The sequence below is a fragment of the Tachysurus fulvidraco genome, chromosome 14, assembly GCF_022655615.1.
Source record: "Tachysurus fulvidraco isolate hzauxx_2018 chromosome 14, HZAU_PFXX_2.0, whole genome shotgun sequence".
Taxonomy (NCBI): Eukaryota; Metazoa; Chordata; class Actinopteri; order Siluriformes; family Bagridae; genus Tachysurus; species Tachysurus fulvidraco.
Genome location: NC_062531.1, coordinates 8,129,596 through 8,148,314, shown reverse-complemented (window position 1 = coordinate 8,148,314; position 18,719 = coordinate 8,129,596). Strand labels below are relative to the sequence as shown.

The 18,719-nt window shown below is 40.1% G+C and overlaps 1 protein-coding gene across 3 annotated transcripts in view; it reads left to right on the top strand.

Moving 5' to 3' along the window:
* Positions 1-18,719, top strand: part of nphp4 (nephronophthisis 4) — a 169,421-nt gene that overhangs the window by 49,408 nt on the left and 101,294 nt on the right. For all 3 annotated transcript variants that reach the window (XM_047799914.1, XM_047799912.1, XM_047799915.1), the window contains one exon: positions 13,756-13,916. In XM_047799914.1, coding sequence (XP_047655870.1) covers positions 13,756-13,916 — 161 coding nt within the window. The remainder of the gene's footprint in view (positions 1-13,755; positions 13,917-18,719) is intronic.

The window sequence follows — 18,719 nt, the reverse complement described above, 5'->3', positions numbered from 1 at the left end:
ACACTTACACAGATGCGCTATCTCAGTTTCAGTTAGATTAATGCACTCTATTCATTCTGCTGCTTTACATGCAGCATTGCTTAGTGATACAATGCCAGTATCTGAGTATTGAGGAATAAATAAATAAATAAATAAATAAATAAATAAAACACGAGTACAGAAAACTGAGCACTGAAGCCACAGTCAATTCTTGCATCCTCCCTATACCTTTTTTTTTTTTTTTTTACCGAGATAAGCAGAACGTCACAGGTCTTATGGCTGTAGCCTTCGCAATTTATCATTTTTTTTAGTCAGATTTTCAGGTGCATGAACCGCGCTTCAGTATCTTTAGAAGTTTTCACTATATTCGATGGCATAAAAGGATCCGATAAGAAAAAATGTGGAATCTGATCTGGTAATAAGATTGAAGAGCAGGATATGCCCTAAAAATTTCTATAAATGTTGCCTTAAGAATATTATGCAGAATCGAATTGAGTACAGATCATAGATCAGGTGAAACATGCTCATGCCATGGTTTGTTTATTTATTTATTTATTCTCCCTGAACCCCATTTGAACCCACAATCTATCACTTTCCTCTCATTGTCTCCTTCATATCGTGCAGCAGCTACCCAACTTGTGCTTCCTCCAAGACTCGTGAAATCAGCCCCCACGACTCTATAGAACTGCTGCACATGCTACATCACGCTACATACAAAGCGCTATCCGCCCTCTTCCTTATACAGTACATGAGCTCACAGACACCCACGATTAGTTAGTGTGTCACTTGGCAGAGGACAGAGTGACTCTCCTCCCACCCTGACAGCACAGCCAGTTTACTCTGTTGTGCTCTCTTCGACTCCTAGCTAGGGATCTCTGTGGCACCGTGGAGATTTGAGCTCTCGCTCGCACCATGATGAGGGTGAATTCTTTTTTTCCTGTGGTTTGCATGACTTCACAATAAACGTGTACAGAGAGTTGCCTTGGTAACTAAGAGGATGTCGGTGTTGGATATCAGCTGATAGGAAAAGTGCTGGTTTCTTTGTGTTTGTGTTTAGGAATCAAATATGGGAATATTTCTATAATGAAACAAATATAATAAAGAATTATTACGGATGCCCCGATCCCTCTCTCTTTCATTCTCTTTCACAATCTCGTTCATTCTCTTTCTCGCTCCTGTTCTCTCTTTCACTCACACACACACTGTCTCTCTTTCATACATTCACTGACCATTCTCTCGTTCTCTTTTATTCTCTCTCTCTCTCTCTCTCTCTCTCTCTCTCTCTCTCTCTGTCTCTTACTTGCTCTCTCTTTTTCTCTTTTTCTTTCTGTCTCTCTCTCCCTCCCTCCCTCCCTCTTTCTCAGTCTCTCTCTCTCTTTCTCTCTCTCTCTCTCTCTCTCTCTCTCTCTCTCTCTCTCTCTCTCTCTCTCTCTCTCTCTCTCTCTCTCTCTCTGTCACACTCACTCTCTGTCTCTCACGCTCTCAATCTTGCATGTTATTATTTCTCTCTTTCTCTCTCTCCCTCTTGTCTGTTTCTCTCTTCAACATCCTTCATTGCATGCACACAATCCCAGTGTGTAAAGCCCCATGCAGATCAGCATGTTGAGCAGTGTTAAAGTGACTTTCCTCAGCTGTGTGTGTGTGTGTGTGTGTGTGTGTGTGTGCTTGTGCGTGCGTGTGTACCTGTGTGTACATTCTCGTGTGCTATTCCACACCAGTTTAATTGTGCTTTTCTTCCCATTTCCCATGTGTCCACACTCTGCATCATCACTATCAGACCAGCACTAAACCTGTTAGCAAGCAAGTCTGCACTCACAGCACATTGCTAATGCATGATGGGAAACAACCTGCTGCAGGTCAAACGGTAGCACAGAGCAAAATCTACACAACAGTAGTTTTTGAGCAATTTTTGTATAAGAGTGTGTTTTACAGAATTCCTCAGTGGGACGTCATTCAAAATGTGTTATTGATGGATTGTACTTGTTTTTTTTTTTTTCTCCTCCTTCTGAGCAAGCAATTAAGTCTGGTCTGCAGAAAAGATATCAACAACTACTGCAAAAAAAGATGAATTTTTGCCTGTTGCAATTTGGTCAGTACTAATCTTTCTGCAATCAATATTCCATTAGCTTCTGATGCATAAGTCACACACCCGAGCATTCATCATGCAGAAAGCGACAGGAAGCAACAACAAAAACCTCAAAATAGGATGAGAGGAAGTGATTTACTCATGTTCTACCAGTTCTTTGCAAACAGTTACTAATTAAAGAGCATTTTTATCAGCTACAGTTAAAGATGTAAAAGGTCCATGAAACAAATTAGTTCCTTAGAATATGTTAGCGGTGGTTCCGTCACTGGCCTTCTTGTTTTTTTCCTCTTCCAAACAAAAATGCTACACAGAAACGGGAAGTCTTTTTCCATGGAGACTCCTTCTAGAAATATTAAATAAATGTCTTTTTACAGAAAAAAATCTACCATATTAAACTATTATTATCCGGAGCAGGATGACTTGGTGATTGTGTGTGTGCGGGTGTGTGTGTGCTTGTGTGTGTGTGTGTGTGTGTGTGTGTGTGTGTATGTATATGTGTGTGTGTGTGTGCGGGTCGGGGTGTGTGGGTGTGTGGGCGGGTGTGTGCGTGCGTGTGGGCGTGTGTGTGTGTGTGTGTGTGTGCGGTTGGTTGTGTGCGGTTGGGTGTGTGTGGGCGTGTGTGTGTGCATGTGTGTGTGTGTGTGTGATGGTGTGTGTGTGTGTGTGTGTGTGCTGGGGTGTGTGTGCGTGTGCAGGTGAGGGTTTGTGTGAGGGTGTGAGGATGTGTGTGTGAGGATGTGTGTGTGAATTGTCTTTCCCCATTGCAAAGACGTGTTGTAGGCTGATTGGTATCACTAAATTGTTTGTAGTGTGTAAGTGTGTGAGATATTGTCCTCTGGAGGTGTCCCTTGCCTTGTCCCCTGGGACAGACTAGTTTCCTCGTGGCCCTGTGTAGGAGAATAGCTACAGAAATGGATGTTCGGATGACTTTGAGTTAGTATATACTGATGGAAAAAAAAAAAAAAAAAAAAAAATGACCAATCAGACTTGAGAATTCAAAAGTACCAGGGATTAATGCTAAATTATTTCTCCTACCTGTTTTGAAAATCTTCAGATTCAGACATGTTGTTTTTTCTTTTTCACATGCAGTGTAATGATGCAGCCTAATGCAGCCTAATGGCTCAATACATCAACATCATCAAGTAGCCATGTGAGCCTGTTAGAGTACGTGTGATCTGTGAATGACACGTGGAGCCCTACAGGTGCCTCTGGTCTTAGTAAAATCCTAATGAGAGATGCAGAGGCAGACAAAGTGTATGACAGAGAGAGAGAGAGAAAGAGAAAGAAGGAGAGGTTGATAATCAATCTTCCCTGGCGCTTGTCTTTCGCTTTTTGCCTGACGTGACCTCTGAGCTGCCACCTTTTGGAGGTGGTAATTCAGCTGTGATTGCGGTTGACAGGAGTCTCTAATTGGCCCTCATGTGGGAGGGTGACCTTTTCAAGGGGGTGACTCCTGATGCATTGTCTCTTCATCTCGCCGGGCATCTTCTCTCAGCGCTCAAACACACACGTCTAAAAACGAAAGCCGAACGCTGACTTCTTAGAAGGCGTAGCGGAAAGGGTCGAGAATTCTTTTCTTCATTGAATAAAAATGAAATAGATCCAAATTCGATGAAGCCATCTGCTTCACAAACGTTCCTTTCTCATTCCTTTATCATTATTTATTTTGGTGGATTGATCATCTCTCATTCATGCACTTCCTCATTATAAAAACTAGCGCGTCTGTCTGCCAGAGGCTGTAGAAACCCGAGGAAACACTTTGAAGACTTTCATCCTAATTAGAGTGAGTAGCCAATTAATACTTTCTTAGACAGAACTCGGATGTGCTCTAAAATACCAATCACTTTGTTTGCTCATTCAAATTGTCTTTCTGCTGTCTTTCCAGCAGCCCCTTAACCCCCCCTGCTCCTTTTTTTTTTACCCCCTTTGAGCCGTAACACTCCACCTAGCAGCATGAACCCTGTTTTATTTTGTCTTGTTTTCCGGCTGCTGAAATCATTCACCAAACTTCTAACACACCATGTCACTTTTAGCACACCGAGACTCTAATTTGCGTCTCCAATTGGATAAATTGTGTGCAGTTAGTGGGCAGGTTGCAGGAGGTTTACAAAAATAATTGCACGAGTGATGGCGCATACAAAGTCGTGCTAGAAAACATTATGCAAATGAGATTTTTGCATGTGGTAATTGTTCTTGATAGTCACAGCAAGCTCAAATTTCATGGAGACCTTTGGAAGTTGTTTGACAGTGATTACATGTGCTTAAAAATACATGGAACAAATGCGAATGTAAAATAAAGGTGGGTAGATAGAAGCGTGGACGTTGGTAATGAGAAAATATTCGGCATCTGAAGTGCGGATGTTCAGCGCATTTCTAATTTACAATAATTTGCAATAATGAGTCAGTTCGAGGAAAATGTTAAGCTTGTTTATTTTTCAGATAAGTATTTGCGATAAACTCTCATTATTAACTCTTATTTTTTTATTTTTTTATTTTTTTTGGATGTCATTGTCATGTGGAGCACAGGAACGGATACACACCATAAGTGTGAGCTTTTCTTTATTCGAACTAAAGACATGGCAAATCCAAAAACAATGCAAAAAGCAGGTCAGGTACCATATAGACTTGGCAAAAAAAAAAAAAAAAAAAACTCCTGCTAAGGTCCTAACAAATCTATACAATATATAATCTCAGGCAGGTTGGGAACAGACAATGTTTTACAAATGGGTACACAGACGAGGAGACAGAACTGACAGAAACTCTTCCCAGTGAACACACAGCACACACAAGGGTTTAAGTAGAAGCACAAGTCTAGAGTGGAACCGAAAATAGGTGAAACGTTACGAGAAACTGGACAGGACATGAACAAAACAAAGAACAAAGTGAAGTACGACACTGCGGATTTGTGCTGTGGTGCGACTAAAGCTTGCTGAAGTGGGCAAATATAATACCTGCTCATCAGTGATTGCATTGTGCACATTTTTCTTATCAAATCATCACTGAGCACTTGACTCTGATTCAAGTGCAAAAGAGGGCAGTTGGCGCTTTGTTCTGAGGGTGTTACAGTATGCTGTCATTTGATGCAGCAGGTACAGCAGTTTAGAAGGAAGCAGTTAGCTGAACTTCGAGTCTTGACGGAAGGTCGTGTCGGTTTTCACATTTCACAGTCGGTAAGATGCTGTAGATCGTAGGGCAGAGCTAGCTGGTGACCAAATTGGAGAGAAAACCGGGTGGACGGGTTGAGGGGAAGGGAATCTCGCATATGCAATTCCACATGGTTCTACAACTACAAATACAATCACGGTTCTAAGTAGCAGGTAGTGTTAACTATCCAAAAACTGATAGAAATGAGCAAAGTACAGAAAACAATAAAATCAATAAAGGCATGAAAACACAACACTTTTGAACAGTTTTGCACTGTAGCAAGCAGGAGCAGGTAAAGCATCGAGTGGGCAGACTCGAGTTGCAAAAAAGAATGAGAGTCTTGCCAGAAAACCAATGCGCGCAACCTTTTTAGCAAGCAAGCTGTTTTTATCTTGTTGGGTTTCTGAACAGATTTATACAGAGCTGTACTTTTACATCAAAGACTAAAATGTGTAGGACAGGTAATACAGGAGACTGCAGTTGGAAATTTTTCTACATACTTTCCTATAATCTGATTGCAATTGGTCAATCAAAGCAACCAATTTCTGCCTGGCCATCCATCAGATGTTCAAATAGATGACGACAGATTCTTAACAGGGCTTCAGATCATTCACTGATTGGATCAAAATTCTGCCAAACCTCTTGGCCAAACGATTAAACCGAAACAGCTAATAGTTGTATTGTGGAACACGCTTTCCAGAGTTTTCCAGCAAGCGTGTTGTCTGAAGTATCTTTATGCACTCTCTATGACCATACACCATTACACTTACTTGATGACCTTCACAACAGCAGCTGAGCTAAATGGCGTGTGACCAATAGTTGTACAGAGCCGGAAGCACAGAATGCATGCAGTCACTCACTCACGCTTACCTCCAAACTGCAGACGCCGACGTTAGAATTCAGTTTTCTAATATACACTACAAGTAGATAACTGTCTGCAACATTAGACACAGCACGTGCCCTATTCTTATCTAGTCTTCATATCCTAGTCAGTCCACCTTCCTCTTTTTCTTCCTCCATATGCAAACATGTTTTTGCAGCATCCATTTTTTTTTATTATTATTATTATCTTCTAATACTTACGTTAGTTTTAAATTTCATCAGCACCATTACCATTTTAGGACTATCATATCAATTTAAATAGCAATGAGGTGAGTGCTTTTGAACATTGATTTATGATTTATTCAATTAATTATTGTGCTACCTTCTTCCTAAGTGCTTCAAACTGGCCTATTGAAGATGTTGTTTGAATAATAGTAGATGCACTGGCAAAAGGAAACTCTTTGGCATCAGAGTTTATGGAAGAGGCCCAAGCCTTGCTTCATCTTCTGCCTTCTGTGGTCCGTGAATACTGTCTATCTGAAGCCGAATGCAGCGGTAATGTAATTGCCTATCGATCAGATGACGTTGACTCATGGTCTGTGACATGGCCTGTTAGTGCTCTGGTGTTATATCTATCGCTCACCATTGTCCTTGTAAATTACAATTGCAGGGTTGTGCCACATTTTTAACTTTGTGACCCGAGTCTAGTGTTCATGAACAAGCAATTACTGCCGTGAGTTGTAATGAAACCATCGCTTCCCAGATTACACGCATAGCCGACACTATCTCACTCACTTTAGCCTAAAAGATGAGATTTCATTCAGTTTTTTTCTCTACAATTCTATAGTTTCAGCCATAATGGGTGAAAATTGGTTGAGATTAGTGATGGGGAAACAGCACACAGGTTTCATTCCTTCTGCAGTATCATTTCTCTTATTATACATTTACTTTACTTCATTCACAGCAGTGGAGAACTAAAGCATCAAAGCCGAAGCAGGTTAAGGTTCAAAGCAAGTGTGCTGGCAAAAGTATTTTCTCTCATGCACTTGTGGCCCTGTAAAAAGACAGACCATTTGCTGAGAAATGATAAAACTAATAAAGTCAGGCATAGACTTCTTTACTTTGACATCAAAGCTGTTTTTTTTTTTTTTTTTACTTTTAATGGAAACATCCATCCATCCATACAATACATCCATCCATCCATACATCGGTATATTTTCTGTACCACTTATCCTTGGACAAGGTGCCAACTCGTCGCAGGGCACTTTCTCTCTCACACACACACTAAACCATTCACACAGACAATTTAAAGATGCCAATCAGCCGGCAAGAAAACATAGTACATGCAAACTTTGTGCACTCAGGTGGGAAATGAACCCCCAACCCCAGAGGAGCATGGAAATCATTCACTATTTCTATCCACTAAGCTTTTTTTCTAACAATGGATAAGATGTTCTTGAACCACAAAAAATAAAATAAAATAAAATAAAATAAATTGTGCAAGTGATTTAAGATTGCTGTATGTTGTAAACTCTACAGATGATCGTTTTGGGGAGGTATCCTCAAGTATACGTGGTTTTCATGCTTTAATTTTTTATCTTTCACCTGGAAATACGGATGTAGTATAAAATAACTGGTACTTGAGTAACATTTAAGGGTAAAGATGCACTTCAATCTCAGACAGAAACTTTCCTATCCGTGGGTAATTACACCATTGTAGGTTTCTGCAAAGAACCGTTAGACGGCCCGGTTGTACTGTATGATTGGGAACCGACTACATCTCCGACTACATCTCCGACTACAGACTTTTCTGCTTTATCACAACAGTGTACCGGATCACACAACGACTAAGAGTACTGTCTCCTTAGAAATCCCCCAAAAAACTTGAAAAGCCAAGCTACTGAGCTTCTGCACAATATTACACTAAATTAGTGTGTAAGAAAATGACAAATTTTAACTAGAGGAAGGTTTATTGAGATGCACAGAGAATAAGTAATCCAGGAAAGAAGTCACAATAGTGTCTTAGTAGGCGAATGTTCTCTGTAACATATACATTTCTATCAAATATTAAAAAAAAAAAAAAAAAAATCAGAAATCTCATAATTTAAAAATCCAAGTAACACAATTTATTACAAAAACGAGTCAACATGATGTACAGGCATCTACCCAGATAAAGGATACAAACTATCTTGCCCTTAACGGTACCACTACAGCAGCAAGACAAAGTACAGCTTAGGTCTGTTTTTCTGGAAAGTGTTAGTGAGTTATCCCAAGTATGTTTCTAGAGCTCTCTCCATGACCGTACACCATTATACTTATTTGGTAATGTGATCTCTTTGAGCTCCATCCTGGATGATTTCTGTTTCCTGTCACTTTGTGTGTGTGTGCACTTGTCTGCTTTTCATCTCCTTCTAATGTCTGAGCTGTGGCTGAAGCAGTGGGCTGGTGGCTGTCGAGTCAGACGACCTTTGCTACAGCAGCTGAGATAAATGACGTGTGACCCTTTGAGCTGAGACATTTCACAGTAGAGACTGCAGAGGGAGGACAAGCGTCATCACGTCCAGAGTCAAAACTGTTTTTCTGCTCGCTTTCTTAATATCGTTAAATATTATACCGCTCATGCTTTTTTGCCCCCCCCCCCCCCCCCTCTCTCTCTGTATTGCACTCATACTCCCACTCTCTCTGCTCTGTGGCTATGAAAATAGGGTATAATTTAACTGCAGGCCATTTCATTGTTCCCTTTAAGCTTCTTAGCTGTAAAATATTCATATACTGGGGGCAGGAAACAAAATTCGTGACTGAGAGAGAGAGAGAGAGAGAGAGAGAGAGAGAGAGAGAGAGAGAGAGAGAGAGAGAGAGAGAGAGAGATCGAGAGAAGCTAGAGATAGGAGATAGAGAGATCAGAGATAGCAGCGAGAGAGAGAGCGAGAGAGAGAGAGCGAGAGAGAGAGAGAGAGAGAGAGAGAGAGAGAGAGAGAGAGAGAGAGAGAGAGCAGCAGCTAAGAGGAATGGAAGAAAAAAAGAAATAAAAAGATGTAACAGATAGGCTACCGACATCAAACCTTGTTTTATTTCCCTCTCATATCTCTCTTGCTCGCTGTTCTTCCTGTGAACGACATGACCGGCATATTATATAAAGATACATTCTACTGTAAAAAGAAGCTGATTTACAGTGTCCTGCTGCTGCTCAGAATGTCTAGATTTATTAAGACCTTGGCAAAATGCATGCCTGTGACGTTCTGTGAAACCTCTGAAGGCTACAATAAAATTTAATATAGGAGAAAAGAAACCGGTATGAATTATAGATCTTGAATGGAACACAGTGTATAGAAAGCCCCAGATATATGGAATTAGATTTAAAATAGATTTTCTTTATGCCTAAAAATGACTGATTCTCACCTACCTATCGCACAATAGCTACCAAGCAAGCAGGACAAGGCATAAGGGCTAGTATGACATAGTGGAAAGATGACAATGATTGACTAGTGTCACTGAGATTAATGGGGGAGAGAGAAAGTATGCCATCAATTTTGCACCCTGTGAGATCAGCAGGACGTGAACTCCCACTCTGCAGATAATATTGAAAACACTTTGTCAATCTAAACCAACCCTGACCAGGCAGTAACTACTGTAAATATGAATTTAAATAATGTAAAGCTGTCAATGCATCATATTAAATGCGTCGTTCACGTTCACCTTAGTGACCGTTGTCTTTCTTTGTCCTATGAGCTTTATGTTTAACTGCATGAAAGTAAAAACATCCTGTTCGTATGACTCTTAATGGTGGCCAATCGGATTCACCTCTAGTCTCCATCAGATGCTCTGTAAACCTTCCTAGCAAGCTTTATTTAAAAAAAAAAAAAATAAATATCCCTTATAGACTTTCAATAGTTGGTGAATTAAATAAAGTGCTACGAGTACCCAGAAACTCCTGATAATATTACTAATAATAGTGTAATAGAATTATTTAGCATCATACTGATATGTTTTTTTATTTTGTGGTGTTGGCCCTGGGAAACTTCTGAACTGTATACCACAGCCAGTCATAGTGATTTTACAGATGCAAGGAAGAGATGATGTTTGGGATGCGTGCATCTTTCTACTTGATCCCTGGTGTCTGGAGACCGCTGAGTGAAGCCCTCCTGTCGGGAGGAAATTGTCTGTGATAAGTGGAGGAAGCAGTGCGTAGCAACCTGCAAATAATCGGAAATGTAAGCTGTTATGATTGTCAGCATCTTCTGCTCTAACTATGACTCCCTATCCTTAAATAGATACAGACAACATTTTAAAAATGTCAATTCTTTAATTAAACCATTCAATAAATACAGACCTCGTTCGTCCTGTGGTTTGGGAGCAGCAAATAACAGCAAGATTCTCCACCGAAGTGTGCGTCCTTTTCTTTGTATTCTCTTATGATTTATTGGGAAATCTCACAAAACGGAAAAAAGAAAAGGCTGTCTCACTTATGAGGAATGCCAAATACAAAAAGCATTATGAATTCTAATGACTTTATTAATGCAACTGAGTCTCTGCTGCTCTTTTAAACTGCTGGCATTCGTGGCAGGCCAATTGCTGAAGCCAGTCACAACACTCCCTGATTTAATTATTTGATGTTGCTCCTAGAACACTTTAATGCCCCAGAGATCAGAGTACAAAATATCAAAAGGGAAAAAAAATCTTGTTTGGTGCCAAACGTAAGTGCTATATCAAATGTTAAGGAAACTATTTCAATTACCCAAACAGCAGAAAAACGGTTAAGGTTTAATGGTGTTGCAGAGGGTACTGAGGGCGGCTCATGGCTTCAGGATCCTGGGTTTGAATGTGGTGGTGGATTGGATATACTAAATTGCCCCCGGGTGTGAGCATTGTGCTCTGTGCTGGACACCCTATGTTCCTGGTATAGGCTCTGGATCCAAAATAAGATGAACATGCTTGATTGACAGCCATTTGTCTGGAACACTTTAAAACACACCAATGTCTGTTATACCATTTATACAAACAAGATGATCTGTGTTATGATTATAGACTGTATAGAAATGACTGGGGTTTGAGAGATGCCTAGTTTGCCTAGACTATAAAAAAAAAGAATATGTAAACCGTTTTATTTAATTGTGCCCATCTTTTTCAGTTTGGTTTCTTTGCTTTGGAATTTGCTTTGTTAAACTGCAGATTTTGAACCACCACATGTGAAGTTGCTTTACATCTAATATTCTTGAACATCTACTCGAAACTCACCGAACTGGGTTCCCGGATGACGGTATAGCGTAGGGCGTGTTCGCTGACTTTCCCTACAGCTCTGGATGTACAGTACTAATTGGAGACACGGGTATGTGGGAGGCTTGGTTAGAAAGCAGTCGGAAGAAGCGTGTTGGAGAAACGATGTTCATCTACGACACAGCCTCACATAAACCCACCACTGTGAATAAACAACTTCCGACTGCTTCTGCCACTGAGCTTAGCAGTTAATACATCTTAGCAGCAGCAGGTGTCTGACTGTAGATCCATGCTGTGGTGGAGGCGGTGTCCTATTTCACAAATATATTTGTCAAACATGGCTTGATATTGACTAATGGACAAGTGCAAGGGCTTAGTCAACTGTGTTGGGTTCCTTAGCCATGTTTTTTGCTTAACGTTGTTGAAAAAGGACGCAGTTTTCATGGAAAGATATATTTAAAGCTGAGATCTAGATATAGCATTTACTGTATTATTCCACGGTTCATAGTTTAAGATTCCTAAAAAAAAAAAGAAATGATGTACTTATGTACGTTTTAAACCTGTAAGAATTTTCTTTACGTAAAGGTTTTATTGCCACAGAATTACTTCTTCAGTTCTGCAAACTGTTTTTTTTTATGAATACAAACAGCTTAATGTTGCAGAATGGTACGATGGCTTAAATGCACTCGAATGGTTAAAATGTCAGCTGTCTATGAAACTGTGCCAATCTTCATCTCCGTTGCAACCGGTTTTGATTTCAGGGTTTGTTGCTTCTCAATAGCATCTCTCTCTATTTTACATCTGTTTAGGCAAACTTACAAACCCAGAGAAATCTAGTCTTCAGAACAATGGAGGTACTTGTACAGCAGTAGCGTTGTATTCTTAGTTCGGATTGGTCAGCATGCATGGATGTAATTTACACATGATGTACAATAGGGTTATATTATTGTACTTCTTCTCATACAGTAGATTTTTTTGACAGCTGATTCACATAAATTGATTACAAATGTGGTAACTGTTGATACATTTATTTATCACCAAAATATTCACAGTATCGAATAAGTGTTGAGGAGCATGATGCTTTTTTTTTTCTTTGAAAACAGACGGTTTTACTATCTTCATTCAATGGGCTAAAGCACTGTATGCCGAAGGATTCATGCATTTAAAGCTTGTCTTTATATAAGTACTTATCAACCAATAGAAGTTTTGAATTAAGAATCTTTTTGGCAGGCAGCAAGTCTGCAAATCTGGGGTGTAACGAAATGGTCCAATTCTTGAGATTTCAATAAAAACAGACAAGTCCATGTAGACTAACTTTATTTAACTCTGTTTTACATAAATATGCAAATGGCTCTGTTTTTCTTCTGGCTGTGTTCCACTTCGCTTCTCTCTCTTCAGTCAGTGCTACAACATGCACTTCCTCTAACCGTGTAGAAGCCTTATTGTGATGAGCAACAGAAGAGAGGGGTGATCGATAAAGCACAGAGAAACCCAGAGGACAGAGCTGACAGGATCTCAGCATAAGCATGCGACCATCTCTCTCTCTCTCTCTCTCACACTCACACACACACACACACACACACACACACACACACACACACACACACACACACACACACACACACACACACACACACACACACACACACACATTGCCCCATTTCCCTCCAAGGATTAAGCACAAACAAGGCTTGCCAAAGGAGATGCCCCTGTGGGCTAAACACACTTAGAGCATATGTGTGATGCTTTGAGTGTGTGTGTGTGTGTGTGTGTGTGTGTGTGTGTGTGTGTGTGTGTGTGTGAGAGAGAGAGAGAGAGAGAGAGAGAGAGAGAGAGAGAGAGAGAGAGAGACACACACACACACATTGAGTATGTTTGTCACGTGTGCTGCACACGTGTTTATTATTTCTACACCCTTACAATTTTTCTCCTACCAAAAACCATCCCAAAACATATACAGTAACTTGCATAAATATTAACCCCTTTGATTTTTTTCCTCCTTATTTGTCAGGGAGATTTTCTGGAAATTCATCACCTAAAGTCCTAATTAAGTTTGTTTTCAGTCACAATGTTACAAAAGGAAGACATATTTGAGGGGGTTGAATACTTATGCAAGGCATTGTAGGTGTTAAAACCAAGTCCTAATTACAGAAAATAGTATAGAGGTTGTGTATTGTTACAATATGAATGAATAAATAAATAAACAAACAAACAAACAAATAAATAAATACATAACATTGTGTTTTAAAATTGTCATCTTTAGCACTGCATATGTGCATTATGGCTACAAGCATTAATTTAACATTACCAGCATGGATATACATATATACTGTGTGTGTGTGTATATACAGTATATATAAGCACTAACATGGTTGTAGTAGCTGTCATCAATAATGAGAAATGTTTTTATGTGAAACAATTATTTAAATGTAATTGCATTGCTAATAGGTTTTGAGTAGAGATAAGGTGATGTTTGCTCATCCATGTCTGTGTGCGGGTTCACTCTTTAGGGAATGGGTGCAGAGGTGCCTTCAGTGGTGGTGCAGGAGAGAAGGCTGCACGTTGGTGTCCATAACGGCCTGGGCTGGGTGGATGGACCTCAGTTGATGGTGCTAGAGACCAGGTCTGAAGGAAGCACTGGCCTCAAACAGAGCTCGACAGAAACAAACAGGTGGGTCAATGTTCCAAAAACATGTAAAATTCCTTTCTGTTAATGTGTCTGGAAATTCAAAACTACTCAGAACCAGTGGGCTGGTGATAGATAAGCCCAGATTTATTTGAACCTTCACGGCATTTGGCAGACACTCTCATCTAGAGCGACATATAAAAGTGCTTTTAAGTCTCTATCGATGAATACAGTATTTTCCGCACCATAAGGCGCACCGGATTATAAGGCGCAGTCTCAATTACGGGGTCTATGTCTGTACTTAACCCATACATAAGGCGCATGCTAAAACATACGGTCTACAAAAAAAAAGGTAACAGAAGCAAAACAGTGAGTTTAGTTGAACTTTATTCTACTATTTAACAATACACACATTATTTTTTAATCAATCTTCTCCCACAAATCCACAAAGTCCTCATCTACTGTGTCTTATTAACTTGGCGCAGTACATTTTCTTGCTTCCTCCACTTTCGAACCAAAGATTCATTGATGAATTTTTTCACAGCTGCTCTATTCCCTATAGCCTGTAGTTTGAATTGTGCCTCGTAAGAATCTGATTTTTATTGGTAGATGGCAAACCAACTTGAGGTGCATTTACTGCCCACCTACTGGACTGGAGTGTGGAGCGCATAATGGTTAGGAAGAAACAAATGTTGTTTTGCAACATACCGGTAGTTATACCTACCGGAGGCATGGCGGAGGTAAGCGTACGTACTGTACGTGTTACGTAATGTTCTCTGATTGGTTTATTGCTGCCAGCATACGTAGTGTATGTATTACGTCCCTGTGTCAGCGGGAAACGGTCTGACAGTCAATCAAGCGGAGCGCTTAGCAAAGTCGCACAACAACATTTTTACAGGTTTTTGGAACTCGGTGCACACATAAGGCGCACGGGATTATTAGGCGCACGGCCGATTATTGAGAAAAATTAACACTTTTAGGTGCGCCTTAAAGTGCGGAAAATACTGTACACTGGTTTACTAATTTACAGGCTTAAACTATCAATCTAAACACTGTTCAGGGTTTGTTTTTGTTTTTTTGTTTTGTTTTGTGTTTTCCCCACACACAACAAACAGGGAAAAGTGCTAGTTCAAGTCTTTCAGGAAGAGGTAGGTCTTCACCCGTTGTTTGAAGATAGCCAGTGACTCAGCTGTTTAGACATCTAAGGGTAGTTTGATGCCAGCTTGGTGCCAGAACAGAACAGTCTTGTTGTATACCTGCCTCTTATCATGAGAGATGGTGGGACCAGTCGAGCATTGCTGGTAACTCTGAGGGTGTGAGGTGCAGTGCAAGGAGTGATAAGAGCTTTGAGGTAAGAGAGCTGGTCCATTTTTGGCTTTCTACGAAAGCATCAGTGTTTTAAATCTTATGCGGGCATCTACCGGAAGCCGGTGGAGGGAGCGCAACAGTGGGGCGGTGTGTGAGAACTCAGGCAGGTTGAAAACAAGTCGTGCAGCTGCATTTTGCATCATTTTGCAGAGGACAAATTGCGTCCACAGGTAGACCTGTGAGCTGCAGTTGTCCAGTTTTGAAATGATAAGAAATGAATCAAGTACTTAAGCAGTCTGTGTGGACAAAAATGGCCAAATCCTTCTGATGTTGTAGAGAAGAAAACAACATGAGAGTCATTTTCTTATATTTGCAACATGTGAGCAAATGAATCACCTGCCATGTTTAGTTTTGCTGGGATTGAGTTTCAACTGAGCTATCATCATGGATCATGATAGACATGCTGAGATCCATGCAGAAGCCTTAGCATATGAGCTAGGGAACGAGAATATAAGTTGAGTGTCATCAGCATAGCAGTGCTAAGAGAACCTATGTGAGGAAATAACTTCACCAAATAACCAACTTCACCAAAACCTACACCGGATATGTAAATTCTGGAAGGTCTTCAATATTAAAAAAGACCACTGTGGCCCTAAATAATTTTTTTTTAATTATTTCTTTAATGCTCTGCCATTTTAGTCATCAAGTTTCTACATGCTTCTCTAGCTAGTTGAGGTTTACAATTTCTTTACAATTTTACAATTACAATTTCTGTAAAATTCTTCAAATTCCTACACACAATATATTGTAGGTTACATGAATCCATTTTGAGGATGGTGCGTATTATCCTATTCTGCATGTATGATTGAAGGGAGAGACCAAGTCCAGATTTCCCACCAAGGGGACAAAGCCGGTTTTGCTCTTTTGGGCATCCAGCCATGGGTGGCGAGGTCACCATCAGGTTTCTGGCACATTATCATCAAGGATTTGTGCTACAGTTTGCATGTTTTTTGTACAAAATTTTGAATGATATAACCTTACTGCGTGAGATGCGTACATAAGAGAACCATATATAAATTCTGAGAACACCAAATATCTCAGAGCAGAATTTGAATGATGTGTTCTGCAAACTTATCAGAAGGGCTCAAGAGTAAGCAAAAACGTTCGATACAGTACTAGGATAATAGTGAGAATGATGTTCATACTGTAGCACAGCTGACTTGGAGTATACAGCACAGGTAGAGAAAAGACCCATGTGATGCACAAGCCCAAAGGTAACCTGACTTGCCACTGCCACAATCTTTTATTCATCACATCTTATAAGACTTATTTCAGATATGAATTCAATGTGAGTTAAACAACTTCAGTGGGAGCAATACATAATTTATGGAGCAAACCTAATCTGATTTCAGAAGTGCACTTTTCACAGCTTTTCACTTTGGCCAGATGATCCCCTCCACAGCCTCCTTTGCTTTATGTTCTGCTTCATTAGCTCTCGCTGGATGTCAGCCCGGCAGAAATGCCACGAGGTGAAAAAGTCAAGAACAGAACAGCAAACTTCTGCCTTTCGTAAAGCTCGCGTGCATCAACATGCCTGGAAACAGGGCTATATTTAAAACCTGATGAAGATGAGGAGAAGATGAACTGTAGAGAGACAGTGAACTGACATCTCCCTTATGTCGTCTCTCACGACTCCTTTTCAGCTCTTCGCCTCTGACGTGTGAGAGCTCGTAGTTCACACCTAAACGTGTTGCAGCTACGTGCTAACGGGAGACCAACCACAGCCTCCTGTCATTCACGGCTAGTTTACCGTGCAGGAGACCGGCATGGAGGTGCAGACTCAGTTTTCAGGGTGTCGAGCAGAGAATGTGATTAATTAACGATATGTTTACAGCTCGACACTGCCGCCATCTTGATGACTCTGTGTGTGTATATGAGAGAGAGAGAGAGAATGTGAAAGAGCGTGAAAGAGCACAAAAGAAAGGTGAAAGCAGACTGCTGGGAGCAAATTAGGCATGCCAAACTGTCATGCATGACTGAGACATGACAGGTGTTTTGGGGGAATTAATAGATTTCCACGCTGCAGACGTATAGTAGCACTAATTGTGCCAAACTTTAATATGGCACTCTACTAATTATTTTTCCTCATTATCTTTCTTCTTGCACATCTGTGTTCATGTATCCAATTTGGAAACCAATAGGTTGTTTGTATGGTCTACTGCAGAGCCATGGCAGATTGTAACAGCATTCGTTTTGTAGAGTATTTCAAATTCTTTCTCTTCTTTTCCGCCTTCCCCTGAGGGGCTGAACCAGAGTCCTAAAAAAAATAATAATAATAATAAAAAAAAAAGAAGAAAAAGAAAGAAAGCACTATCAACTTCCATGTGTGTGTAAAGGAATTCCCTTAACCTCACTACACTTTCCAAAGAGGGCTAAGACCCACTTTAATATATTTACTTCCACTAATTAAATGCATATTAAATTCTGACTCCTGAAGACCCCGGAGATATGCTGCATGCCTCTCTTTAGAAATGTATTCCACTTAAGTGAGATAACACACCCACCCACCCATATTCTTATAATTATGGGGACTCCATTAAAAAAAAAAAGAGCATGTATATTTACCTCACTTGGTTGATATTATCTATCCAAAGAGACTTCAAATTTGCACAGGAAATACACGAGGCTGGGTTTTCACTTTATGCCATATGTATCGATAAGCTAAAAGCCCAAATCCGTAACCAGTGAGCTGCCACCGCCGACTTTATCCGATAATAATTTCTACCACAAAGTACTACCACTGAACAAGCTTACCAGCTTTCACATGTAGTTATTTCAGTACACTTCCTGCTTATGCATGAGTCAATTATTTCCCTCATTAGTGCCAAGTGGTTGTTTAAGAGTGGGATCCTAGCCTCGTGCACTACTGTAATCTCTCATAGCTCTTTCCACGCTGGGCTCGATTAGCCACTAATGAGTTTGGTTCTCTCTGCACTATTTAATTTGTTAAAGCCATGTTTAGTTTACATGCACAGATTAACAAAACAGTGTCCATATAAAATGCAGCTGAATAAAAAGTAGCTTTTAAATAGTTTAAATACTCCTGCATTGCTTCAGTGCTTTACGAAGGCAGTGCTGCTTTTCAATTAAAAAAATAAACCAAACCCCGATCGCTCATGTATAGTGCATTTATATAAATAAATAATAAAAAAAAAGTATTCACCTTCCATATGGTAAAGTGTTTCTTTTTCCTTTTCATCCTTTCATTGCTTTCAGATGGATGTGCTTTGTTTGTGGGATACGAGTTACCTTACCTTGGGATTTACTGAAGTCATGAGTTCAGACTTCTGATCTTTATTGTAATCGGGCAAAGATCGGAGGATTTTAACAAAACATTCCTGCAACTTTGAAGATCCCAAAGAACACAGTGGAAGTTCAGAACCTCTGAGACTTTTCCTTACGCTTACCAAAGAACCAAAAGTTAGAAAAGCGAAACAGAAGCCATTTCTTAATAAAGGCCACATTATGCTCTCTTAATGG